The sequence below is a fragment of the Heteronotia binoei genome, chromosome 1 (assembly GCF_032191835.1).
Source record: "Heteronotia binoei isolate CCM8104 ecotype False Entrance Well chromosome 1, APGP_CSIRO_Hbin_v1, whole genome shotgun sequence".
NCBI classification, from domain to species: Eukaryota; Metazoa; Chordata; class Lepidosauria; order Squamata; family Gekkonidae; genus Heteronotia; species Heteronotia binoei.
In genome coordinates, this window is record NC_083223.1 from 62,397,005 (window position 1) to 62,421,682 (window position 24,678).

The 24,678-nt window shown below is 40.7% G+C and overlaps 1 protein-coding gene across 2 annotated transcripts in view; it reads right to left on the reverse strand.

The window, feature by feature from the left end:
• HMGCLL1 (3-hydroxy-3-methylglutaryl-CoA lyase like 1) overlaps window positions 1-24,678 on the reverse strand; it is a 98,672-nt gene that overhangs the window by 21,529 nt on the left and 52,465 nt on the right. For both annotated transcript variants that reach the window (XM_060258327.1, XM_060258336.1), the window contains 2 exons: window positions 22,892-22,955; window positions 16,705-16,893 (listed from right to left, as the gene is read on the reverse strand). In XM_060258327.1, coding sequence (XP_060114310.1) covers window positions 16,705-16,893; window positions 22,892-22,955 — 253 coding nt within the window. The remainder of the gene's footprint in view (window positions 1-16,704; window positions 16,894-22,891; window positions 22,956-24,678) is intronic.

Below are 24,678 nucleotides of genomic sequence, written 5' to 3' on the forward strand. Positions count from 1 at the left end.
ACTAAGAGAACAAATGGGTAGCTATTTTTTTAATAATATGTAGTAACTTTTGACCTATTATGGTCAGGTGGCTTTTAATTTATTTCTAATTTTAAGTGACATTTGATTCTCTTACACTGTGCAACGTCTGATTTTAATGTGTATGTATATAACAATTGTTTAGATTTTTAACTGTAAATTATGAAATGTTAATTTTAATGTTTAATCTTAGATTTTATGTTAGTTTTATATGTTGTAAGCCGCCCTGAGCCACCTGGTGGGAAGGGCGGGATATAAATCTTAGATAAATAAATAAATAAATAAATAAAACATGCACTTAGTAAGAAAATGTACAATTATTTCATCAGCACTCAAATGAAATGTGTATCACTCTGCTCAGAGAACCTTTACTGGCTACTACTATTAACCTGCTTTGCTAATCTGGGATGCAAAAACGTTTGGTACTATTTAAATCCCACGGATTTCAGGAAAGACAGATATACCAATGGACCTTAAAAGTGCAGTTTTACTATTTCAGAAGCACTCTTTAGACCTGCCTGGGATGGCTTGGTGGCTTAGGTTTGTCAGAAGAATTGTGATGGGATACAATGCTCTTTTTCTTGGCTTATTTTGCATTTATGACCCATCTTATTTTGCATTTATGACCCATCTTATTTTGCATTTATGACCCATCTTGGCAGAGACTGACCAAGAGAGAGATCTTGGGGTCGTGGTAGATAACTCACTGAAAATGGCAAGACAGTGTGCGTTTGCAATAAAAAAGGCCAACGCCATGCTGGGAATTATTAGGAAGGGAATTGAAAACAAATCAGCCAGTATCATAATGCCCCTGTATAAATCGATGGTGCGGTCTCATTTGGAGTACTGTGTGCAGTTCTGGTCGCCGCACCTCAAAAAGGATATTATAGCATTAGAGAAAGTCCAGAAAAGAGCAACTAGAATGTTTAAAGGGCTGGAACACTTTCCCTATGAAGAAAGGTTGAAACGCTTGGGACTCTTTAGCTTGGAGAAACGTCGACTGCGGGGTGACATGATAGAGGTTTACAAGATAATGCATGGGATGGAAAAAGTAGAGAAAGAAGTACTTTTCTCACAATACAAGAACTCGTGGGCATTTGATGAAATTGCTGAGCAGCCAGGTTAAAACGGATAAAAGGAAGTACTTCTTCACCCAAAGGGTGATTAACATGTGGAATTCACTGCCACAGGAGGTGGTGGCGGCCACAAGCATAGCCATCTTCAAGAGGGGTTTAGATAAAAATATGGAGCAGAGGTCCATCAGTGGCTATTAGCCACAATGTGTGTGTGTGTGTATACATATATATATATATATATATAAATTTTTTGCCACTGTGTGACACAGAGTGTTGGACTGGATGGGCCATTGGCCTGATCTAACATGGCTTCTCTTATGTTCTTATCTTGAAGCTTAAGGACACCAAGCAACAGCAAAAGGGGGGGGGGAATTGATTAAATACAGTTCTAATGATTCATTTCTCTGAACCATTGGGTATAGGGATGGGCACAAACTGATAAATGAGCCAAAATTCAGCATGAATTTGGGCCAGTTCGGGGGAAGGCGCCTTCCCTGAATATTTACTGGACTTCTTTCCAGTTCATATGTTTGGGCCATTCAGCTGAGCAATGTGTAGCTGACCTGTTACATTTAAATGGCTGCGCAGGAGTTGCTGTGCAGAAAAATAGGTGGTGGAGCTCATCCAGGGATTGTTATGCAGCTACCTCTATTATTCAATTGGCAATGTTGAAAGGAGGAAGGGGAACCCTCAGAAAGGTTCAGGAGTTGTGCTCCTGTGAGCTTCTACTGAATCTGAGATCTGGCTGTGAGCCATTTCACTGGCTGGTTTCACTTTAGCAAAATGGACCAGTGAAATGACCACTAGCCATTTCAGTCTAACAGCTGACGGGTGCACCTGCCCCATGGTTAGACTGAAATGACTAGCAGCCATTTCTGCCAAGCATGGTAAAATTCCAATGGTAATTGTTTTAGGGTCCTCCATAAAGCTGGTCTGTGAAACATCATGGAGGGCCGGTGTAGGTTGGCTCTGTTATTCTCCCCCTTCTTGCTTTATTGCTTGTGAAGTAGAGTAGTGAGAAATGAAACTAGTAAGAGAAAGAATAATCAACACCTTCCCATACATTCCTGCCTAGGAGTGTGAGACATCTGGGGAAAGCAAGGATAAGACACTGATAACATTGTGGGAATGTAGACATTTATGATAGTTTATGTGTTAGCGAGCATTCCTCGCCCCCTCCTTTGGGAACCCTTTGAAGTATGTCTTAAAAGAATTGTATCAATGTATTTCTAGTATCACTCTCAAGGTCCTGTACCAGGAGAGCATATCGATTTAACAATAAACGTAGTTTTGTATCCACTTGACTCATTCTTTTGAAAATCGCATGCTTGACATTTTCACTGGTCAGTTTCCATGATATGGATTCAAGCCACTTCATCTGTCACTTTTGCAGGTCTGCCTGTCAGCTGTTAGGTTTAAATGGCTACCAACCATTGAAGTTGTTGGTTTTACTTCCCTCCACTTGGAAGCAGGGGAAGTGAAATGGATGGGATAAATAACTGCCAAGCCATTTAAACTAACAGCTGATGGGCCAGCTGCAGCTGGAAGAAAGGGGGAACTGAACTCACCATTTTAACTTAGAGCCTTTTTGCTTTGTTTGTGGTTCAGTTCGGGGGCTGCCCCGAACCCTGAACCAAACTAAATATTTGGGGCTGATGCCATCCCTAATAGTGTGTGTGTGTCAAATGCTATCAAGCTGCAATCAACTTATAGCAACCTCAGCAAGGGGCTCTCAAGGCAACTGAGAATTGGAAGTGGTTTGTCATTGCCTTCCTCTGCAGTGTCTTCCTGGGTGACCTCCAATCCAAGTACTGACTCTGCTTAGCTTTCAGGATCTGACAAGCTTGGGCTTTACCATGCCACCTTCCCTCCTTTGAACCATAGTCTTTTATACTATTAAAATGATTGTTTGAAAATTATTATATTATGAAGGGGGGGGTGCTAGGTAACAGCAGAAAATTACAGGCATCTAGGTAAAAGCCTGGTTTGCTAAGCATAAATATTTGTGTATGAACTGCCCTTGTGGCTAGCTGAATGGATATCATGCAGTAGGGTTGTCAGGTTCCCCCTAGCCATCAGCATGGAGTTGGGTTGCCAGTTCCAGGTTAGGAAACTCCTGGAGATTTGGGTCAACTATGGATTCATGGATGGGGGTGAATCCATAGTTAACCTGTTAGGTTTAAATGGCTGTGAGCCATTTCACTGGCTGGTTTTATTGAAGCGAAATGGACCATTGAAATGGCCACTAGCCATTTCAGTCTAACAGCTGACGGGTGCACCCACCCCACTGTTAGAATGTAATGACTAGCAGCCATTTAATTGATTAGTTTCAACGAATGGGTAGTAGAGCTGTAGTGCAGATTTCCAGTGGAAGCTGAAATAACATTGAAAAAATATCCTGACATTTCAGGAGTGCCCTTTTTTGCTTTTTGATATCCGTGAAACTAAGCAGTAAATTTCATGTAGAATTTCAGATCAGAAATATTTTAATGCACACCACTTAGTTCAACTGTCAAACACATTACCTGTGAAATTTGTGGCAGCTCTAGTGTTGATTTCTGGCATCAACTTCCTGTTGACACATGATGTTCCTTGCTTGTCTGTTAAATGAACATGAACTCATGTTCTTGTGTTCCGGTATCACATGCGTCAGGGGCATATCAAGAAAATTTTGGGTAGTGAAGCATTGGGAAATCTGGAGGGGGGGCAAGGGATGGGGAAGAGAGACAACTGTCCTGAACATACTAGGAACTAAATAAAGCAGAAATGGACTGGGGAATACAAAAGCCCAGGACATGGTAATAGCTGTTATTTTTAATTTGGGAAGTGTTTGGGGGAAGGTGAGCCCTTGGCTTTTTCCTCCCCCTGCCCCTACTCTGTATATGAAATTGGGATGGTGAGTCCATTGCTCTGGCCTTTTACTTTCACCCCCCCTCCCCCAGTTTGTATATGAATTTGGAGGTTCTCTGCGCCCTCCCTTGCCAGCAAGTCCCAAATATTCCAGGAAAGAAGCACGTGGAAGCGGTCCCTCTTCTGTGGTATGGGGTAGATTCCAAATCATTTTATGGGTGCCATTATCTGATTAGACCTGAGATGTATTGCTGGCCTTCCCTGTCCTGATTTTTTTTTTACTAATGTCTCTCGATTGTATAAGTCCCTGTTCTTACAAACCTTACTTTTAAAGTTTATTCCACATCCCAGTAAAGTTCCAATTTTTTGTGAGTGTGTGTGTGGGAAGGGTGATATGTATGTAGAATATATTAAACAAACTTACATGGGCTAATATGTGATAGGTTCCAAACCATTTTGTGGGGACCATTTTTTCAGTGGACTGTTCATCTACCCATTTGTGGTCATCTGGCAACTTTTTTAAAATAAGAAAGTTTATTTAATGGACTCTACATATATTTCATCCCTCAATAAAAAAAATAGAAATTTACTGGGATGTAGAATAAACTTTAAAAGAAAAGAATGTAAGAACAGGGATTTATATAATTAAAAAATCAGCAGAAAATTAAAAATACTCATATAAAGAGTAGGGGCAGGGGGAGGAAAAAGCCAAGGGCTCACCTTCCCCCAAACACTTCCCAAATTAAAAATAACAGCTATTACTATGTCCTTCTGGGCTTTTGTATTCCCCAGTCCATTTCTGCTTTATTTTCTGATTAGTCTTGAGATGTATTGTTGGCCTCCTTTGCCCTGATTTTCTGCTGATTTTTTTAATTATATAAATCCCTGTTCTTACATACTTTTCTTTTAAAGTTTATTCTACATCCCAGTACATTTCTAATTTTTATTGAGGGATGAAATATATGTAGAGTCCATTAAATAAACTTTCTTATTTTAAAAAAGTTGCCAGATGACCACAAATGGGTAGATGAACAGTCCACTGAAAAAATGGCTCCCTATTTGCAATTGACGAACAAGACACTGAATGGTGTTTCTGCATGCCTAGGCAGCTCTATAAGAAAGTAGCAGGGGGAGAGTATTTGTTCCTGGCATGGAAGAAGGGCCAAGGATGATGATCAGCCTACAGCAGCATAACCTATCACATGTGGCATAAGGATGTGGGCCTGGCTGTCTTACCTGGAATGCCAGTTGGCCAGGGCTGGCCATGTCAGACATGGGGGATGACTTGCTTCCTATAGATCTTGCACAACACCAGGGCTTTTTTTGATGCAGTTCTGGCTGGCTTGGCATCAAGGGTGTGACTTAATAGGCAAATGAGTTCCTGCTACTTATGTTACTTAAAAAGAGTTACCAAACTTTTTTCTCCCTCCCCCCGCTAATTACACAAAAGAAACACACAGTTACAGAATGTGAAACTGGAAGACCTGCATTTAAAGGCTTCAGCTAACCATTACAGCAATACTAGCACCAAAATTTGTCAATACCCCTTCTTAAAATATACTTCTGTAAAATTTAAAATATACTTCTGTAAAATGTAAAGAAAAGAATCTGAAAATGTGATTCTATAAACAAAAGAAGCCATCAGAAAAAAAGGCTTCTTGCATTCACAGCATTTGGAACCAATTTGTTTCTAGTCCTGAAAATGAATGACTGTTTTGGACACACGCACAAAAGAGGCACAAAGCAAAGAGCCTGGATTATTGCCCAGTCCACTTCAGGATTAGATGATACTGACTTCTTCGTCATTTGGATACTCAAGTTAAACAAGGCACAGTCAGATGATACTAGGAGATAAAGAAGCATCTGCTACAGTTGAGTAGGCATACAACTACTAAAAGAGTGTCTAGGGCCCTTTTCAGGCAACAAAGCTTTTCACTATAGTCACACTATTTAATTATGCAAGATCGCCATCTTAATGGAAGTGATGTATCCTGGCTGGAGAAGAGACTGATGTACTGAAGAAGTGTTTCTGCTTCTAGCACTAATACTTCAGCACTAGAAAAGGGAAACATTACAAATAAAAGAAAAACAAAAAAACTACTGGATAGGGAAGAAAGGGGAACCCCTGACATTTTTTTTTTTTAATACAGTGAGGGACTGGGACTGTAAGGGTGATTAGCTCCCAACTTTAAAGTCTATGACTTTGGGTGGAGGAAGGCTGAATTTTGGCATTCTTATTAATCTCACAAGCACTTTCTAACAAATGCCCGCCACATTGCACCGAAAAATTCCACATAGCACTCTCAACTGCAGTGGTGGCACTAACTACAAGAGGGAGGGGAGGAGATCACATTTTCCCAGAAAGAATATATTGCGGTTGGAATGTTCTAAAAATGTGATATTCCCTAAACTGAAGTTTGAGAAAAGATATCTGGACCATGTGCAGCATAAGGATAACAACTGCACATTTTATTTTCCCACACACATATACACACACTCACACAAAATCATTTGGAAAGATCCAAGGGAAACAACAGTGAAAGAGAGAAAAATCTCTTAAGTGTCATGTAAAAAGTTTAGAGAAGCATCTGTTTGTTATATTTTCTCCTTCCCTGTGGAGCTACCAGTCTAATCTCCACTCTGCTTATGCATTAAAACAGTCAACATTAAGCAAAAGAGGGGATTTGAGGTGGCCAGCAGAACCAAAGTGTAAGTAGAAAACATGACATAGCATGCATAAATTAAGGCTTAACGAGTCATTGTGTACGAGACAGATCCCTCCTGAAAGCTTTTTGCAGCTGCAGTTTGTCTTAACTCAAACTGGCCTGAGATGAGGAAGTGTCTGCAGTTCTGGCCACCAGTTTTTGTTTTGTTTTTAAAAGAGGACACTGGCAAACCAAACAGAATCCAGAGGCATAGAGGCCAGAAGTTTAAAGGGTGGGGGTAGATAGAATTTAGAATGCATGACATGTAAGATAAAGCTCAGAAAATTGGGAATGTTCTTCTAGAGCAGCACTGTTCAGTGTGCTTCCTGGTGAAGACCACTGGCCCAAACAAAGAAGGGAATGCATTTGAACAGTTTCCAGACTCCACAGGGAAAGAGTTGGAAAGAGCCATTTAGCATGAAAACACTGAGACAAACATGAAGCAATTGTTTAAAGTTGCATCGTATACAGTTGGGCTATGAGACAATTAAATTTCCTTTGACATAAATTGTCCAGCCAATAAAGGTACTCCTCCTCCTCCTCTTGTGGTTTGTAAAGGAGAACTGATGAGGATTGTTCACAGAACTTTTACAAGAAGTAAGAAATTTTGCCAGAGCTGGTCCTCAAGGATGTTTCTTTGTGTCTTCTCCAAACAGCCAGATAGTGAAGACCAAGATGGTGTAGGTTCGTGTCATGGCAAATACTCCCAAAATGTATATATTCAGTATTGACTGCTAAAGAGGTGTTAAATGCTTGACTCCCGAGGAGCCAAAAGCAAACAATGATTTTTTTTATGTTAATAAAAAGCAGGCAGTGATATATAGGACACTGAATACTAGCTGGCTATTAGGAGCTGAAAAATCCAGTGGTGGAGTTATATATATTTAATTAGAAAAGCTGAAATACAAATTACCTCCAGTAGAAAGCAATTTAACAAAGCCCAGAGGAAACCATTAGAGAGAGAGTGGTGCAAAATGGCAGGGCCAAATGCATCCCAAGCGTGAACCTTTCTTTCTTCAATAAAGTTAAAGCCTCTGGACTTTAAAGTCTCTAAACATTGCATAGATCTTATCCCTAGTTGACACGGCAACTCCCCACAGGCCATTTGATACATACTTGTGGAAGGCTAAATTCCAGAGTAAGAAAAAACTGTCAAGAGTTTTGAGCCTAAGCCAAACTTTTGTCTAACAGCTCAAACCAAATGCTAGGAAGCAACAGCCAGAGAGGAGGAAGCTCTGTAGCCGCCACTGTACAACATCTTTGGATGAACAGTATTGTGCCAAATTTAAGCTTGTCAACACCAAATTTAATTCTCCACATAAAATCCACCCCCACTTCTGGCTCATATACTATCATCAAGGGTCATGCTTCAAATTACTTTCTGGGACTCCTTACTCTGCCACAGTGAACCCCATTTTACATGCCCATTATCAGAACTGTCAGCTGGTGTTTGCTTCCTCTTTTAGTCTTTTCTGTCAAACCTCCCTGATCACATATGCCATTGATCACATATGATCACATATCCCATAACCAATTCCATCTATCAACCTATGAAACTTAAATATATGTAATTGATAAATAATTTCCTTCATTCTTCCCTTCTTTGCCATCTTATGATAAAACCATTGCCTTTCTTGGGATACTGAGAGCATCCAGCACATGGCTTTGGCATGCAGATGGTCCCTGTTCAATTCTCAGCATCTCCTGTTAAACAGATCAGGTAGGTGGGGATGTGAAAGATCTCAGCACAGACTCTGTAGAGCTGCTGCCAGTGTGAATTGCCAATACTAACTTAAATGAACTCATGGTCTGATTCAGTATAAGGAAGCTTCCTGTTTTCATCTGTTCAGTAGGTCTCACTAATACAAATATTATTATTTATTAAGACTGAAAGAGCCATACAGTGCAAACCTGAGCAGAGCTACACCCTTCTAAGCCCATTGACTTCAACTGATTTAGAAGAGTGTATCTGCTAAGAATTACACTGTTAATGTTGTAAGTCAAAGTGCACCTATTGGAAATTAATTATATTTACATTCACTTGAGCTTTTCCCCAAACAGCAGCTGTAATCAGGAAGAAAGCTTTACACACATGTGGGCATCTTGCTTTACAGGCCCATTCCCTTGGAAAAGTTCAAAATGGCTGTTGAAACAATTCAATACACTCAAGTTAGAATTGACCACTGGAGTCCAAACCAACAGCACGGGTGAACTGGGTGCATGTGCAACAGGGAGGGCTGACACACAAAGCTCTTTTCAAAAGCTGGCTCCAGGACTGAACAGCTGTTTTCATAGGAAGGGGAGCCAGATTTATTTGCTATGCTCCTTCCTTTTCTCAACTGCTGCTGCTGTTCCAAATGATAGGCTCAATTATTGGCTTCTTAAGAAGGGCCCTCACCACTGGATTAGGGAGTGGAATGTTGCATGGAGTTTCTGCTTCTGCACATAGGATGCTAGTATACAGCTCAGGATGTGCAGGCAGCTTCTTCAGCCTTCTTGAAGGCTGTGTATCCACTGCCATGCACCATGTGTCTTCTTCACTGTGTATTCACTTCCATAGGAATCTTGAATGGATCAGGATGAATGTGTTTTTCTTAATTAGGTTATTTGTATTATTTATCCAGATAAAGGCTTTAAGGACTGTATAAAACTGTTATATTCAGAGAGGTTTATCTGAAAAAGGTGAATTTTGCTATGTCAATTACACTAATTCTTTACGGTGTTTAATGTCCATATGCACAGAAACACAAATCATATTGCCTTCTGGAGTATATGATCATTAAACTGAAGGACTAGTTACAGGAAAGTCAATGTGTTAGAGTGGATAGAGTTATAATTTCAAATACCTCCTAAGGCAAGGAAGTCAATATCTTTCAGTACAATTCACCTCACATGGCCTGCACCCTTCTGCGTCCAAGGATAAAATAAAATGATATTTCATATTCGACAAACATACTTTTCTGTTCTGATGGACACTGACTCTGAACATTCTACCTCCACACTTGGAATACATCCTTTTTTAAACTTATTTGGATATTTTCCCCAGAACTGCTAAAATATCCCTGGGTCGAATCAGACTGAGTCTCTCCCCCAACTTTCTCAGCTTGGAAAGAATCTCTTATTTCTGAACAGAAACCTTCCCCTAATTGAAGGACTTGCTGTGTGCTCGCCTGCTGTCTTTGTATCACATGGATGAGTAGCTATGGAGCTTCCCCAAAAGCCTCTGCTTCTCTTCCCCTTTTGGATTTACATTTGGCCACAGCATGAGCTTTCAACTGCCTAAGACTAGCCCGGTCTTGTAAACCGGGGAGCTCCGATTGACACGCATTATATACATCGCATATGTCCCTGAATCTTTCCCTTTGGAGATTATGGTGGATCCCTGCCTCAGTGCTCATGCCAAGGAGGTAGAGTTAAGATGAGAAGACTTTAGGAGCCATCCTAAACAGGTCAACCTGTCCAATAGGGCTTACTCTCAGGAAAGTGCTCTTAGGATTGCAGCCTACAGCTTTTACCTTCCCTCTGCAGCAAATTTGCTTAGAGCGTTGGGACATTTATGATGGAGCAAGCATTAAGCAAGTGTGGTCACCCCTGATCTATAGAGTAGGAGTGCAATGCGGTGGAAGGAAGGCTTTCTTCCATGAATAGGATTAGACTATTGGGATACGAATTAGAATGTAAGACATATGTCAGTGAGAATATCCAGTACAACTATATTTTTGGACCATACATGGTTATAAGGAGGCATAATGCTGTGAATTATACTGTGGTTTTTAATGAAATTTCTTTGGTGAACTGCAGAATTGAAAACCTATAGCTTTTCTCATAATGTTCTTTTTCTTCCAGAAGTAATGACCATATAAGTAAAAGATGGTCCAAAAACATCAGGAATCCACTGTTTCTCATGCTATTCCACTGCACCCTGTTAAACACATGGACAAATAGAAACCCTGTCTTAGAACTAATATCCATGCTAAGACATGTGTTAAAGATATATAATCATGGGATCTGCAAACTAGAGCTTTCACTACCTTGTTGGAAAGGTCTCCACAGCAGGAGGAAAAATTCCATTTGCAGTTTCCATTTGTTTCCAGCCACTTAGCGGCATTTCGTTTTATTACAAGTTTCCAGTCTTTAATATTAACGTCCAGTACGAAGTTCTGTAAACTGTTTACTGAAATATCACAACCATTTAGTATCGTATCATGCATTCATGAGCTGTAGTAAGAACAGCACTAGAAATAGGGATGGACACAAACTGAACAACAAAGCAAAATTCATCATAAAATTTGCACAAGATAGCCTGAAACAGCTGCGGGGCGGGGAGTGCCTCCCTGCCCTCAGCTGTGTTTTGGGCTGCCTTCTGCAGTCCCTTTAAAGTTTGAAGGGACTGCACAAGACAGCCCAAAACAGCTGAACCAGTGTGCAGTGGTTAAGAGCAGCAGGTGCTAATCTGGAGAACTGGATTTGATTCCCCACTCCTCCACATAAATCCAGGTGGGTGACCTTGGGTCAGTCACAGTTCTTACCAAACTCTCTCATTCCCACCTACCTCACAGGGTGTCTGTTGTGGGGAGAGGAAGGGAAGGTGATTGTAAGCTACTCTGAGACTCCTTTGGGTAGTGAAGGGCAGGTAAAAACCCAAATCTTCTTCTTCCCTCCCACTCAGCTGTTTTTCAGGTTTTCTGCAAGTCCTGTTTAAAGGGACAGTAGCCCCTTTCAACCACTCAGCTGTTTTTCAGGTTTTCTGCAAGTCCTGTTTAAAGGGACAGTAGCCCCTTTCAACAAGGTTTGCAGGTCCACAAACCACAAACTGGTTTGGTTCATGAATAAGCCTTCCAGTTTGGTTCATGGTTCAGCATTTTTCCAGTTTGTGCCCATTGCTAATCAGAAAAGGCTAACTTACAGCCTTGTGCTTTTGGGAGCCACTCTTCAGAACCTGTGTGGTCACAATATTAAGCTTCATGTTCAGGAGGTAAGAATTGTAGGGAGACAGAGATCTGGGGGCTCAAATTTAAGCCACTTTCTCTTATCTGTCAGAATCCCTGGTTGTTGTTAGGTGAAATTTCTTATGTCTGCTGCTTTCAGAAGTTAAAAAGAAAAGATAAAGGTAGTTCCCTGTGCAAGCACCAGTCGTTTCCAACTCTGGGGTCACGGTGCATCATGATGTTTTCATGGCAGACTTTTCAAAGGGTGGTTTGCCACTGCTTTCCCCAATCATCTACACTTTGCCCCCAGCAAGCTGGGTACTCATTTTACCGACCTCAGAAGGATGAAAGGCTGAGTCAACCTTGAGCTGGCTACCTGAACCCAGCTTCCACCAGGATTGAACTTAGTCCGTGAGCAGAGAGTTCGGGCTGCAGTACTGCAGCTTTACCACTTAAGTGCTAAAGCTGCTAGAATGATGCAGCTTTCCTGCTGGATAATCTCAGGGATACATACTTCAAGATCCTCTAATCATTCACAGATGGTGGATTTGAGTTCCCTTTATGTGTATCATCCTCTGTGATTAGCTGTCTTAACACTTTTTCTCATTCACTAAAAAGACACACCAACCAGTCAGCCAAACTGTAAAAATTTCATGAAGGACATACATTTGGCTTTTTGACTGTTGCAGAGGAAGGCTGGAGTTGGTGATGTCACAGTTGATATTGGCATAAATGCTAGACTTTCCGGACCCCTCAAGGCATTGTACCGTATGGTATCTATATAGACAGACTATTCTTTCTTCTCTTACAAATTTTTTTTAAAATATAACACTGAAATTAATCCCATGATAAGCAATAGCCAGGTTGCTGTTTTCTTCAGTTTGTGTATAGCAGTTAACACACAGGCATGTGTTTCAAAAGAAAACTTCAAGTGCATGGACTGATGGCTCTAAAATTTCATCTTGCTGTTTCAAACCTCTGAGAACAAACCCCAAACCTGAATTTCAAGACCAAAGATTGAGCTCTGGCAACCTCACACTTAGCCTATCTGTCATACTAGTTCCTCCTTGCATCAGTACCACTGTGATCTGGGCTTTGTGGGCAGAACATCCCAAAATCAGTCTTCAGCACTGTGAAGAAAAAGGTTACTTAGAAGTTTTGGTCATTTTAAAACCCTTGGTTCAGACCTCAAACATGGCCTAGTGTGAGTTCCCAGAGGTAGAAAGAGACACTGCTAGCAAAACAAGCTGACTTTGTTATTCTTAGATAACATGCAGTTGTGCAAAGGACTGAGGGCCTAGCACCAGCTTCCAGTTAACACATTCCAATGGAGGTCTATGGGTTTCACCTGTGGGAAAGGAGCTGAGGTATTCTGCAGCTTTGATTCTTCTCATCCTGATCAAATCACCTTATCGGGCATTTGCCCAACAGCAGGGAATTACATCACCATAAGGATTTCCATTAGTTCTTCAGGCTTGGGACCATGTTGGACCCTTAACCATAAAGAAGCTAGATTTACTTCTTCATGTGTTAACCTGATGAGACTACGGGCGATTTCCCACACAGCTTACCGAGGAGCGAAGTCCCTCCTCACCATGCAGCGTCTGCTCGGATTTCCCACCAACTGCTCCACGGAATCAGGAAGTGCCGGACCTTTTGCATCTCAAATGGAAATCGCTAAAACCCTAGTTTACGTTAGCAATGCAAAAGGTCCGGCACTTCCTGATTCCGCAGAGCAGTTGGTGGGAAATCCGAGCAGACGCTGCGCGGTGAGGAGGGACTTCGCTCCTCGGTAAGCTGTGGGGGAAATCGCCCTACATGTTACCAAACCATGCAGTTGCTGTTATGCTCCTGGCAGCCATTCTGATTGCTTGCTCGAGAGGGCCAAACCACTTGTTGGCCCTGTCTGTCTCTGGAGAGGGAGCCACCTTGATGCTGAGAGCCTTCATCCTGAGATGGAGTAATATCTAGTAACTTAGAACCATTGTATTGCTGTGTTAGTGAATGTTTTAATTCTGAGATTTCTTGTTTTCCCTCACAGTCTTGTTCTTTTAAAAAAATATCCTTGCACCTTAACAAAAAATAATTATATTTTTATTTGTTAGTGGTTTCTGTCTTCAATGGACCACATTCTAATTCCAGTATTTTAGAGCCAGTGATCACCTACCAGGTAACTTGTCTTTATTTGGACTTGTTCTGCAGGTCTACCCTGCAGGTTCAACTTTCTGGTTAAATCCCCAAAAGGCTAACAGTTTGCCATTTTGCTTCTAAGCTGTTGAGATGGTAGAAAGGGCTGGTGGTAGCATACCAGACTACCGTGTGGATAGCTACACACTAGGATTTTGTAATTTTATTGTACTGCAGCCCTTCCACCAAAGGTCCCTACCGAGGCTAGACTGAGGACCTTTGACAAGCACCTCCAATCAAAAGGATCAGTTGAGGTTACAGACCTCTATTTCAGTCCCTTATGAGCTGCTGTCAATCAGAGTAGACAATACTGACCTTAAAAGAATGATGGCCTGGTTCAGTATAAGGCAGTTCATGTGATCATGTACTGAACCACACTACCAGAATATAACTCTCCATCATCTGTTGCTATGAAAAATTAGAAAATGAAGCTAAAGATCTACAAGAAAACAAGTAGCTCCGTTAGTAAAAGTGCTTGCCATTGAAGTACACAAGATAATGGATTCTACAGATTTCATTTTAAAGTCTCCCTTATCCACGTGCAGATTAATTCCTGTCTTCCTTAGTTAACAAGAAATGGCAAATGTTCTGTTTTTCACTGTCTACAGCTTCCAACAATGACTGCTTTAGTTAGCAACAAATGTAAGAGTAAACTCCATCTCTCCATTATTTCATCCAGTGTAATAATTTTACAGAGCTCTGCCTAACAGGCAGCATGCCTGATATATTATTGAGATTTAAAGTTAAGCCTGTTCTATTTATTATATTCCAGGTTTTACTTCTGATGAGTCAGTACTTACTGAGGTTAGAAAGAAAGATTTTGCTGGGGATATTTCTGAAGAGCACAGTCAGTCAATATAGAAAAAGAAATTGTATGTGTGGCTTCAAGTATCTAAGTCCCATTTGAACTGCTAGAAGTCCAACAAGCTTGAAAATTATGTGACAAAAATAATTCTTGCCAATGTCAATGACAGGGCATTTCACTTTCACAACACATTCTCTGTGATGTACTACGACCTTACAGAACTGTCTGCCAGAGGAGGTCAGGAAGGCCCTCATACTTCTTTCATTCCACAGAATGTGCAGAACAGAAATGTTCATGGCATTTTTATTCAGGGATTAGAACCAGTGTTCCCTCTAAGCTGTGTTAGCATGAGCTAGCTCACAGATTTTTAGCCTCCAGCTCACAGATTTTTGTCTTAGGAGAAATGGCCCCAGAGCACACTAATTTATGCAGTAGCTCACAACTTTAATTCTAGTAGCTCACAACTTTAATGCCAGTAGCTCACCAAGTAGAATTTTTGCTCACAAGAGTCTGCAGCTTAGAGGGAACATTGATTAGAATTGCAGCAGAATTAAGAAGTCCATGAAGATCCCTTTATAGTGAAATGGGATTGTAGTTTATTACAATGATTATTCTAGCTATTACCCTGCTGTCACTGCATTGTCTTCTACTGTTATAATTCTACCTGTTACATTGCCTAGTACACCTTGCCTAAGGCACTTTGATGTTTGCATCATCTATATACCTAGTGATGTTTGCCCCTATCTGCAGATACTTAAATCTACAGCTTGGAGCCACACCATTGTTAAACAAATTTTTCACCAAACTTGGGGGACTCCAAGTCTGCGGAAAAAATCTGAAATGTTTAAATCTCACCCATTCAAAAATATGTTTTTAAAAAACATATTTACTTTGCTTTACTGTGAGATGCGCTGGACCCAGCCACAGTGGCACATGCCGGGAGCTGTAAAGAAAATGCGGAGTGGATTTTCCATTAAGGTCTCGGTGCCAAGATAGATAGGGCCCAGAGACCTTGATGGAAAATCCATTTCATGTTTTCCTTACAACTTTGTCCATGCTGCAATGTGCTTCAATGGAGTGGAGATCAGTTTCAGTGTTTCCATAGCCAGCTGAAGCTCATGCTTCCTGGAGTTGTGTCCTTGCAAATAAAGGATTGGTGCTTTGAGCCAAATTGTCTCTGTTTAATGGACCTGAGAACTGGTGCCTAGTAAGTACTCTAACCTGGAAATCCACAGCCAAAGGGGGATATTACACTGGAGATCCATTGCCAATCCGAGTAGACCCGGGGAGGGCGGGGGGGGGGGGGAGAAGCTTGCAATGCCATTTCATTTTTTTCCCAGGCTGAGAACTTCTTGTATTTTTAGTTTTTGCTGTGATCCTTGTGCTTTTTCTTGATGTTTCATTTTAAAAATTGCATTGCCAAATCCCATTATTCCCCAATCTTTCCATTTTAAACAGAATATTGCAACAGTTTTAAGCAAGTTTGTATTTTAAGTTAAAACATAATATCTTTGTGTTTGTTTCCTTTATAAAGTTTATATCTCTACTACTTCACATTGCATTTTATGACAAACATGGCCCAGTCCCACAAAATCCCATTTGTGTCAGATCTGGCCCTCCTAACAAATGAATTCGACATCCCTGTACCCATTAGGTATAATGTACTCTGCAAGGGACAATCTGGGTTCATTACTGTCATTAACCATTTCTAAATTACTATATCACCAAATAAATCTGTTAACATATCTGCCAAGTTCCTAAACTGCAGGATTCTGTCACTAGTATGTAGTGATGGTATGCAAGCTTGATATTCATCTTTACTCAATACATTACAAACACCTACTGTGGAGTAGCTATAGCCATACAAGTCCTAGTAATATCTGAAGGAAGCTGATCAGGGCTTCGTAACATGGTAATATCCCACACCAGTGTCATCCTAGTATGGGATTGGGAAGGACTTTCATGCCACTCCTAGAGCCCTTCAGTACAGCTATAAATCATAGCAAAACATCTCATACTTGTTTCAGTTTTTAAGATAATCACATGCTTGTGTTTGTTTCTCCCTTGTTCCCAAACTCACACAAAAATAAAGACTGAGATCTGAAGATCTATAGTATGTAAAGGCTGGGAATTACCTGCATAGCTGTAAGGATATTGGCTAAAGCCTGGCCATATGTGTCATGACAATGCACAGCAATGGCATTCACAGGGATTTCCATCAACACAGAGTCCAGCATTCTTTTCATGCTGCCTGGTGTCCCTACACCAATCGTATCTCCCAGCGATATCTCATAGCAGCCCATGCTGTATAGCCTTTTAGAAACCTAATGAGAGGAAAAATTTGAGAGTGTCAGACACAAATGAAACAAAACCCTTCCCAATGAAAATATATCTGAGAAGTATTTGTGATTCTTAACCATTAAGAATTCAACCATGCTGACGAAGAATTTCCAGAAATATAAAGGTATAACAGCTATGCCATACTTCTAGCCCTTCATCTCTTTTTCACGTTGACCTTGAGGTTTGATTCTTTTTTAAAAAAATAAACGTTTATCTCTTGACACTTCTTCTAAAATTACATAATCAGTGTCCTCTTCTGGGTTCCTTGAAGTATTAAACTTGCTAGGTGACTTCATGCTTTATGGTTTTAAGCTTTCTTTTGTTGAATGTTTTGTTTAAAAAGGAAACTTCGGTCTGTTCTTGGAGTTCCAGGATCACAACCAAAGTGTGCTGTTCAATAAACTGTTCGTATTTATGGGAACATTAGTCAACATTATTACAAGTTACAACACTTCTTTTTTAAAAAGTTAATGTGAGATAATTAAATTAGCATTAGTAACAGTATGCTAATTTGTTTCTGCAATTGGCACAGGAATAAATTTGGTAATGATTGGAGACAATGTGTTATAGTGGTTAAGAGTGATGGACTCTAATCTGGAGAACAAAGTTTGATTCCCACTCCCCCACATGAAGCCTGCTGGGTGACCATGGGCCAGTCACAGTTCCCTCAGAATTCTCTCAGCCCCACCTACCCCAAAAGGTGCCTGTCGTGTGGAGGGGAAGGGAAGACAATTGTAAGCCACTTTGAGACTCCTTAAGGTAGAGAAAAGTGGGGGTGTAAAACCTACTTTTCTTCTTTGAATGCTTTGAAAGTACTTGACTGGTCTCTGACTAGTCAAGCAGCCATTTTTTTTTCTTTTTGACCAGTTAAACAGCCAAATTCTACTACAGTATGGACCCAATGTACAAACAGCTACAAAAGGCTTTTGAATATACTACAGTACTCTTGCTGAGTTTAGCAGCACCAAACTGCTAAAGAAATCCAAGGACTTTACTAGAAGTAGAGTCAGCTGTGGACATGTGTGATATAGGCTGACAGAGTGTGGAGTTACTAGTCCCTGTTGTCCTGGAGTGATTCTATTATGCCTTATTTAAAGAACAGATGACAAAGAGGTTAAACTGTTTTGTTCCAAGTCCACAAAGGAAGCTACGAACCCCATGCTATTGCTATTTATTTCCATTTGATGTAACTGTTACATGTCTTATATCTTCTTACTCAGATAAATGCCTGTCATGGCGCAGAAAAAGTAAAGAATGTGACATGCACAATATTTTTCATTTCTAACACAGTTCTTTATTTTGTATTTATGACCTTCAGAGGCATACTAGGACAAATTTTGATAGCCCTTCTGTAGAAGGTAGCACTGGCTGGAAGAAGACTGGGGCGGGGGGGAGTTGGGCTCCTGCTGAAATGTTCAAAAAAATCCTATTGACAAGCGGGGTAAAGCTGGTCTTAACTTCATGTAGAGGGTTTTGGGGTTGTTTACATTAAACTGCAATATGGTATTGCAATAGGAAAGTTGGGAGCTGCACAGTTAAACCTGTCATCACGAATATATCTAAAGGTATGTCATACAGAGCTTAACAGGAAAACTGATGGAATCAGAAAATGGCTATCTTTAGGAAATATAAAGTAGTAATGCATGTGTCTGCTCTGGGAGAAACATTCCAATAAACTCCAGGTAAACAGAGATTCAGGCTAAGACAGAGGTTTTCTGAGGGGGAAAAAAACCACAAAGCAGAAATTGTAGCATTAACCAAGAGGGACAAAACACCATGCCTGGATTTTTAGCACATCATTAGCAGCAGCTGCTAGTGTCTTCTCCCAAACTGGTCCTGATTAGCAAGCTCCACCCTATTACTTCCTTACCTCTCATGTATCGTTAAAAGTATCATGTTGAAGTTGATGCCTGGTGAGGTGAAAGTGATTTTTGAGCTCATTTAGCATCTTCACACATTAAAGCCATTACTTGATGTTAGAGCCATCAAGTGACAAACTTGAGAAACTTCCTTTAAATATTTCTTAAACTGTGGACCATATATTATTTACAAATGATCAGTTCTGGCAATGTTCAAATAGGAATGAGTACAGCCTGCAATCACAGATTAGCCAATCTGGATCTCTGCAAATGCTATCAGTGGCATACCAAGGGCGGGGTGGTGGGTGCAATCTACCCCAGGTCCAGCCAATAAGCATCACTTCCATCCCTTCGTTGCAAGTTCCCTGCTCCCTTCAGAGGAACTGTTGGGCCACCCTTGAGCACATGGTGTTATAGCACAACAAATCTGCACCCTACTGTTTCACCTTAGGAATGGCGGAGATGAATTAAGCACCCTTTATTCCTTCATGCTGTGTGCCTTTGCTGATTTGTACCTTAGTGCACTTGAGGGCATTTCTTCCCTATCAAACAATTGGATAGGGAGCCCAGAGCTGACTGGCTGTCAGAGGTAATATTAAGCTTGATAAGTCATATAATGTACAATCCAGATCATGCTGCATGTGGTCTTATAGAACAAACATGCACCCAGTCATTTTGGCTTAGGGAAGCCGGGGTGTGTGGGTGGGAGCAGAGACTGAAGCACCCTTTTCCCTTTGTGCTGTGCTTCTGAGCCAATTTGTTGAGTCATGTTAGGGAGAGTTCAGGCTTGTGGCAATACAAACATAAGTAAATGAAACAGCATGTTTGCATTGACCCAATTAATGCTGGTGCAAGAGTGTGCCACTTTCATTGTGTAAATTCTTGATCCAATGTTGATTGTTCATTAAAAGGCGGGGTAGTGTGTGCTGAGCAACTCCAGGTCTCTTATGTGGTGTCTGGCAAAAAGGACATAGGTCAAGATTGATTTTTTGATCCTGTTAGACCGAGGGCTTGCTACTTTCCTGGAAAACCATGTGCTTATGATGGATGTTACCCAACACTACCCCCCCCCCCAGGATTAAAAAATGTTTGTTTAGAGGGTTAGCTGTGTGCTCTGCAGTACAGCACTTAGCCCCATAGCACCTTAGAGACCCACAAGAGTTTCATGGTAGAAACTTTTGTATTGTATTGACCCAATTAATGTTCCCATTGACACCAGTTCCCATTGACACCACCACCTTTGATTCTTAAAAAACCATAGCCTGAAACTCTTATTGGTCTCTAAGATGCTACAGGACTCAAATCTAACTCTTTTTTTTTCTGGGTGTTTGGTTGGTCTTGTTGAGGGTTGCCAGCTCTGGCTTGGGAAATATCTGGAGATGGAGCCTGAGGAAGCTGGGGTTTGGGGAGGGGAGGGACTTAAATGGGGTATAATGCCATAAAGTCCACCTTCCCAAGTGGCCATTTTCTCCAGGTGAACTGATCTGTCACCTGGAGATCAGTTGAAATAGTGGGAGATCTCCAGCTACCACCTGGAGATTGAAAATCCTACTTCTTGCCCTGGTGACTACATATTCCTGCATTTAAACAGTATTATTTATTTATTATTAATTTTATTTAATGATTATTAAAATAATTTTGTCATATAGAGCTGGGGTGGCCGATGGTAGCTCTCCAGATGTTTTTTGCCTACAACTCCCATCAGCCCCAGCCATGCTGGCTGAGGCTGATGGGGGTTGTAGGCAAAAAACATCTGGAGAGCTACTGTTGGCCACCCCTGCTATAGAGAAGGGTGTTGAATGTGCTAGGTATGCCACTGAATTCCATTCTGATTCACTGCTTTTAGCATGCCTAAAACTTAATCCATGTTGTTACTCAGAGTGCTCAAACATGGAATATCCTGACATATATTGAGCAATGACCAAATAAATGCCAGACATGCACAGCCTCTTAAATAAGATTATCCAAGCTTCAGAAATGCTTTTAAAGTTCACTAAAGACAGCATGCATGGAATCACTTTAACTGTGTGAAATGAACCTGAGTATATGTTTTTGCTTAAGAACTAAAGAAGTACCTTATGAGTTAGAGCAAGACACAGGTGGACCAGTATTCTTCTAAAGAGCCCTAGCCAATAGTGGGCATTTGTGTTCTACTAGTGGTTCAGAGCCTATCCGTTGCTTCTCCTCTCCTTAGACTTCACTGGAATACATTATCAATGGAATCGTAATCAGAATTATACCTTTCTAAACCCACCAGCTTCAATGGATTTAGAAGCTGATATTTCTAGCCCTAGCTAGAATTGTTGCTCAACAGCTCTGGTGGCAGGAAAATGAGGATTATTTAATGAGTACTAGTCTTTGGTCCCTTTCTTGAACACGCACCTTAATATGGTGATGGGGGTTGTGTGTATCAGAGAAGCTGAGAGCAATATCATAAGTTGTCTAAACTCCTAGCAGGGTCACTCGAGGCAGAATGGTCACAGCTGAGGCACCATACTAGTATGCAATCAACCCCTTTGGGGATCAATAAGCTACATCAGCAGAAGAGAACAGAAGAAGAGTTGGTTTTATACCCCACCCTTCACTACCTGAAGGAGTCTTGGAGTGGCTTACAATCACTTTCCCTTCTTCTCCCCACATCAGACACCCTGTGAGGTAGATGTGGCTGAGAGAGTTCTGAGAGAACTGTGACTGACCCAAAGTCACCCAGGTGGCTTCAGTCTGACACTCTTAACCACTACACCAAGCTGGCTCTCAGTTCCAATAGTGATAGGGGCAGACAAACAGGCCAACGATGAAAGGGGCAGAGGATTCTTCAAAGGGTAGCTTTTGAGCAGCAGCAGGGCTTTTTTTGAGCAGGAATGCAGTTTCGACTGGCTTGGAGTCAGGGATTTCGCCTAATATGCAAATGATTCCTGATGGGTTTTTTCTACAAAAAAGCCCTGTATGAAACAATGGTGACATCAGGGTGTGTGGCCTAATATGCAAATCAGTTCCTGCGAGGCTTTTTCTACAAAAAAAGCCCCAAGCAGCAGCATTGTGGAAGGTGACACTGGTGAAAGATCTTTCATAGACAGTGACACTATAGGTAATCCTGGTTAGTACTGTGCAGAAAAAGGCAATGGTAAACCACTTCTGAATAATTCTTACCTCAAAAACCTTATGATGAGACAATCCAAAGTGAAAAATAAGATAGTACTGGAAGATGGAACCTATTCTTAATGATGCAACTGGGCTAAAAACAAAAGGAGGTTCAGTTGTTGACATGAATGGATGCAAAAAGAAAGTCCAAAGCTGCCTGGTACATAAAATAGGAACATGGAGTGTAAGAAGCATGAATCAAGGTAAGCTAAAAATCATAAAACGAGAAATGGAACATTTAAAGATTGGAATTCTGGGAGTGAGCAAACTAAAATGGACTGGATCAGGACATTTTCAGCCAGAAAATTACAAAGTTATTTACTCCAAGAATGACCAACACAGAAGGAATGGGGTAGCTCTAATAGTGAGGCCAGATAAACAGCGCAGGCAGTCAGGGGCTATAATACAAATTCTGACCAAATAATATCAATCAGACTTCATGGAAAACCTATCAATATATATAACCATCATTCAAGAACCTGACTTCCAGATGATAAGCTGGGAGCCTGCTTCTGATGTCTCTCACACACACACCCTTAAAAACTCTGCTGGGTCCAGCAGGAGATCAGAAGCTGACTCCCAAGTAATCCCTCATCAGTTGGGAGCTGGCTGCTGATGGCTTCAAGCAGTCTGTTCCTGCAAACACACATGAATAGGTTGTGAACAGCTAGACAGCCCATCAATTAATTACCTGTCTGATAACCACTAGTAAACAGGAGTAGAAATGATAGGACTAGTGAGTAAAACTGATAGGTGTTCAAAATCCCTACTACTAGCCAGAAGTGCCTGCCGGGAGCTTTTCGTGTCACCCATGCCATGCTCAATGTATGTCATCTGTAAGCAAGCAGATATTGCACTATAAATCTTCAACTCACTCTTTTCCCAAGTTGCTAGATGTTTCAGGAAAATGAGAAGCTACACACAAAACAAAGATATACTTCAGACATGGGTGTTTCTAAGCAATTTTTAAAAATAGGCTTACTTCTGCCACTTTAGCTGGTGCAATATTTCCTTCATAAGGACATCCCAGCGCACAAGACACATACCTAAACAAGAAAGAACAGAGATTCTTCTGTAACCTGCACAGATACACCCTCTGATAGCCAGAAATGTTCTTTAAATACCTAGATGTACAATTAACTTACAACAAATACAGAAAACCTAGTTTAAACTACACAAAAGAATCCTCAAATATCAGTATGTAAGTGCAACCTTACTCTGCACTTACAAAACCTTACTCTGTTTTTAAGGTTTTAACTGTTTAAATATGTAAATGTTTTATACTTGAAATTGTTTAAATTTTATGTTTGATTAACTGTTGGAAGCCGCCCTGAGCCATTCGTGGGAAGGGCGGGATATAAATCCTGAATAAATAAATAAATAAATAAAACCAAACTGGATGCAATTTAGCACATTAGTGATTCAGAAGACAATTGTATACAGATATACACATACTTACTTGAGAGTAAATAGTTCAACAGAATTCATTTCTCAGTGAACAAGCAGAAGATTGGGCTGCGTCCCACTGACGTCTATAGGACTTAAATTAGTCACAACTATGGTTGCTTTCAGTAAAAGAAACACTGCAGTCTTAAATATACTTTCTGATAAAGTACATCCCTTTGAATTCACTGGGAGTTATGGGCAATCACGTTTAGAACTGAATTGTAGATTATGCCCACTGAGTCCAATATGGGAGGCTGGCAATAAAAACAGTAGCCTTATACTTTAAATATGAACACTAACGTCAGGTAGTCTATCATACCATCTTCTGCGGAACTCATTTCTTTATACCTCTGACAGATTTATAGCTTGACCACTAACTCCGATTGCACTGGCAGATTAGCTGCAATGCTAGTATAAAATAAAGGGAGGTCCCAAGGGCTGCTGTTTCTGTGTTCAGATAACCATTCCAGTATAATAGGGTTTTAAATGGGATTCCAAGGATAATAAACACAAATGCAACTTATGCACAAACTTCCCCATGCTGTAATTTCACATGGCTGGGTGTTTTGCATGAATTGTACAATTACATGATCAGCACATTTTTTTCTCGATGGAACCTGATCAGTCAGGTAAAACTGTAGCATGTAAAGCCATGGAAATTACCACAGCAATCCTGGAGCCAATGAGAGTGGTGTTCAGAAACAGCCAATAGCAGATGTGTGCTGTGAGTTCGGGAATTAAAACTGGCAGTTGAGATTTGACAGATGGAAGCTGGAAGTGGTGAGAGGAAGTGAAGAGTTGGAGAAGCATTAGTTTTAACAGGAAAGAACAGCATAGGAATAAGATTATTTATTTAGCTCCCTTATCCTGGTCTGGAATAAAGAGGGGATACTGAATGGCAGCAGGGTGCTCTGATTATTTTGAGCATAAATTTTTAAAGCCTGCCAGGAAAAAATAAATAAATGGCATGTACAGTTTTAAAAAGTGGACATTCTATATCTTGTTGCTATCAGTTAGTACTTACCTAAGCTTGTGTTAATATTAAAAATGAATTTGTTCCTTTGTTAAAAAGAAAAAAAGCCGCCACATCCCTGTCCGCTTTGCTTCACACAATAATGACGAGCCCTTGGACATGTTTAGATTCCTCCCAAGAATCCCCCCCCTGCCCCAAATTAAGGTATGTATTCCCATTTGGGTCAGTGTATTTAGTCAGTCTGTAAAAACATATTTAAACTATCTTGCTGTGTTGTATGCTGCGTAGGACTGGGCACAAACCAGCTCATGAACTAAAGTGTGTGACAAATTTTGGCCAGTTTGTGACAC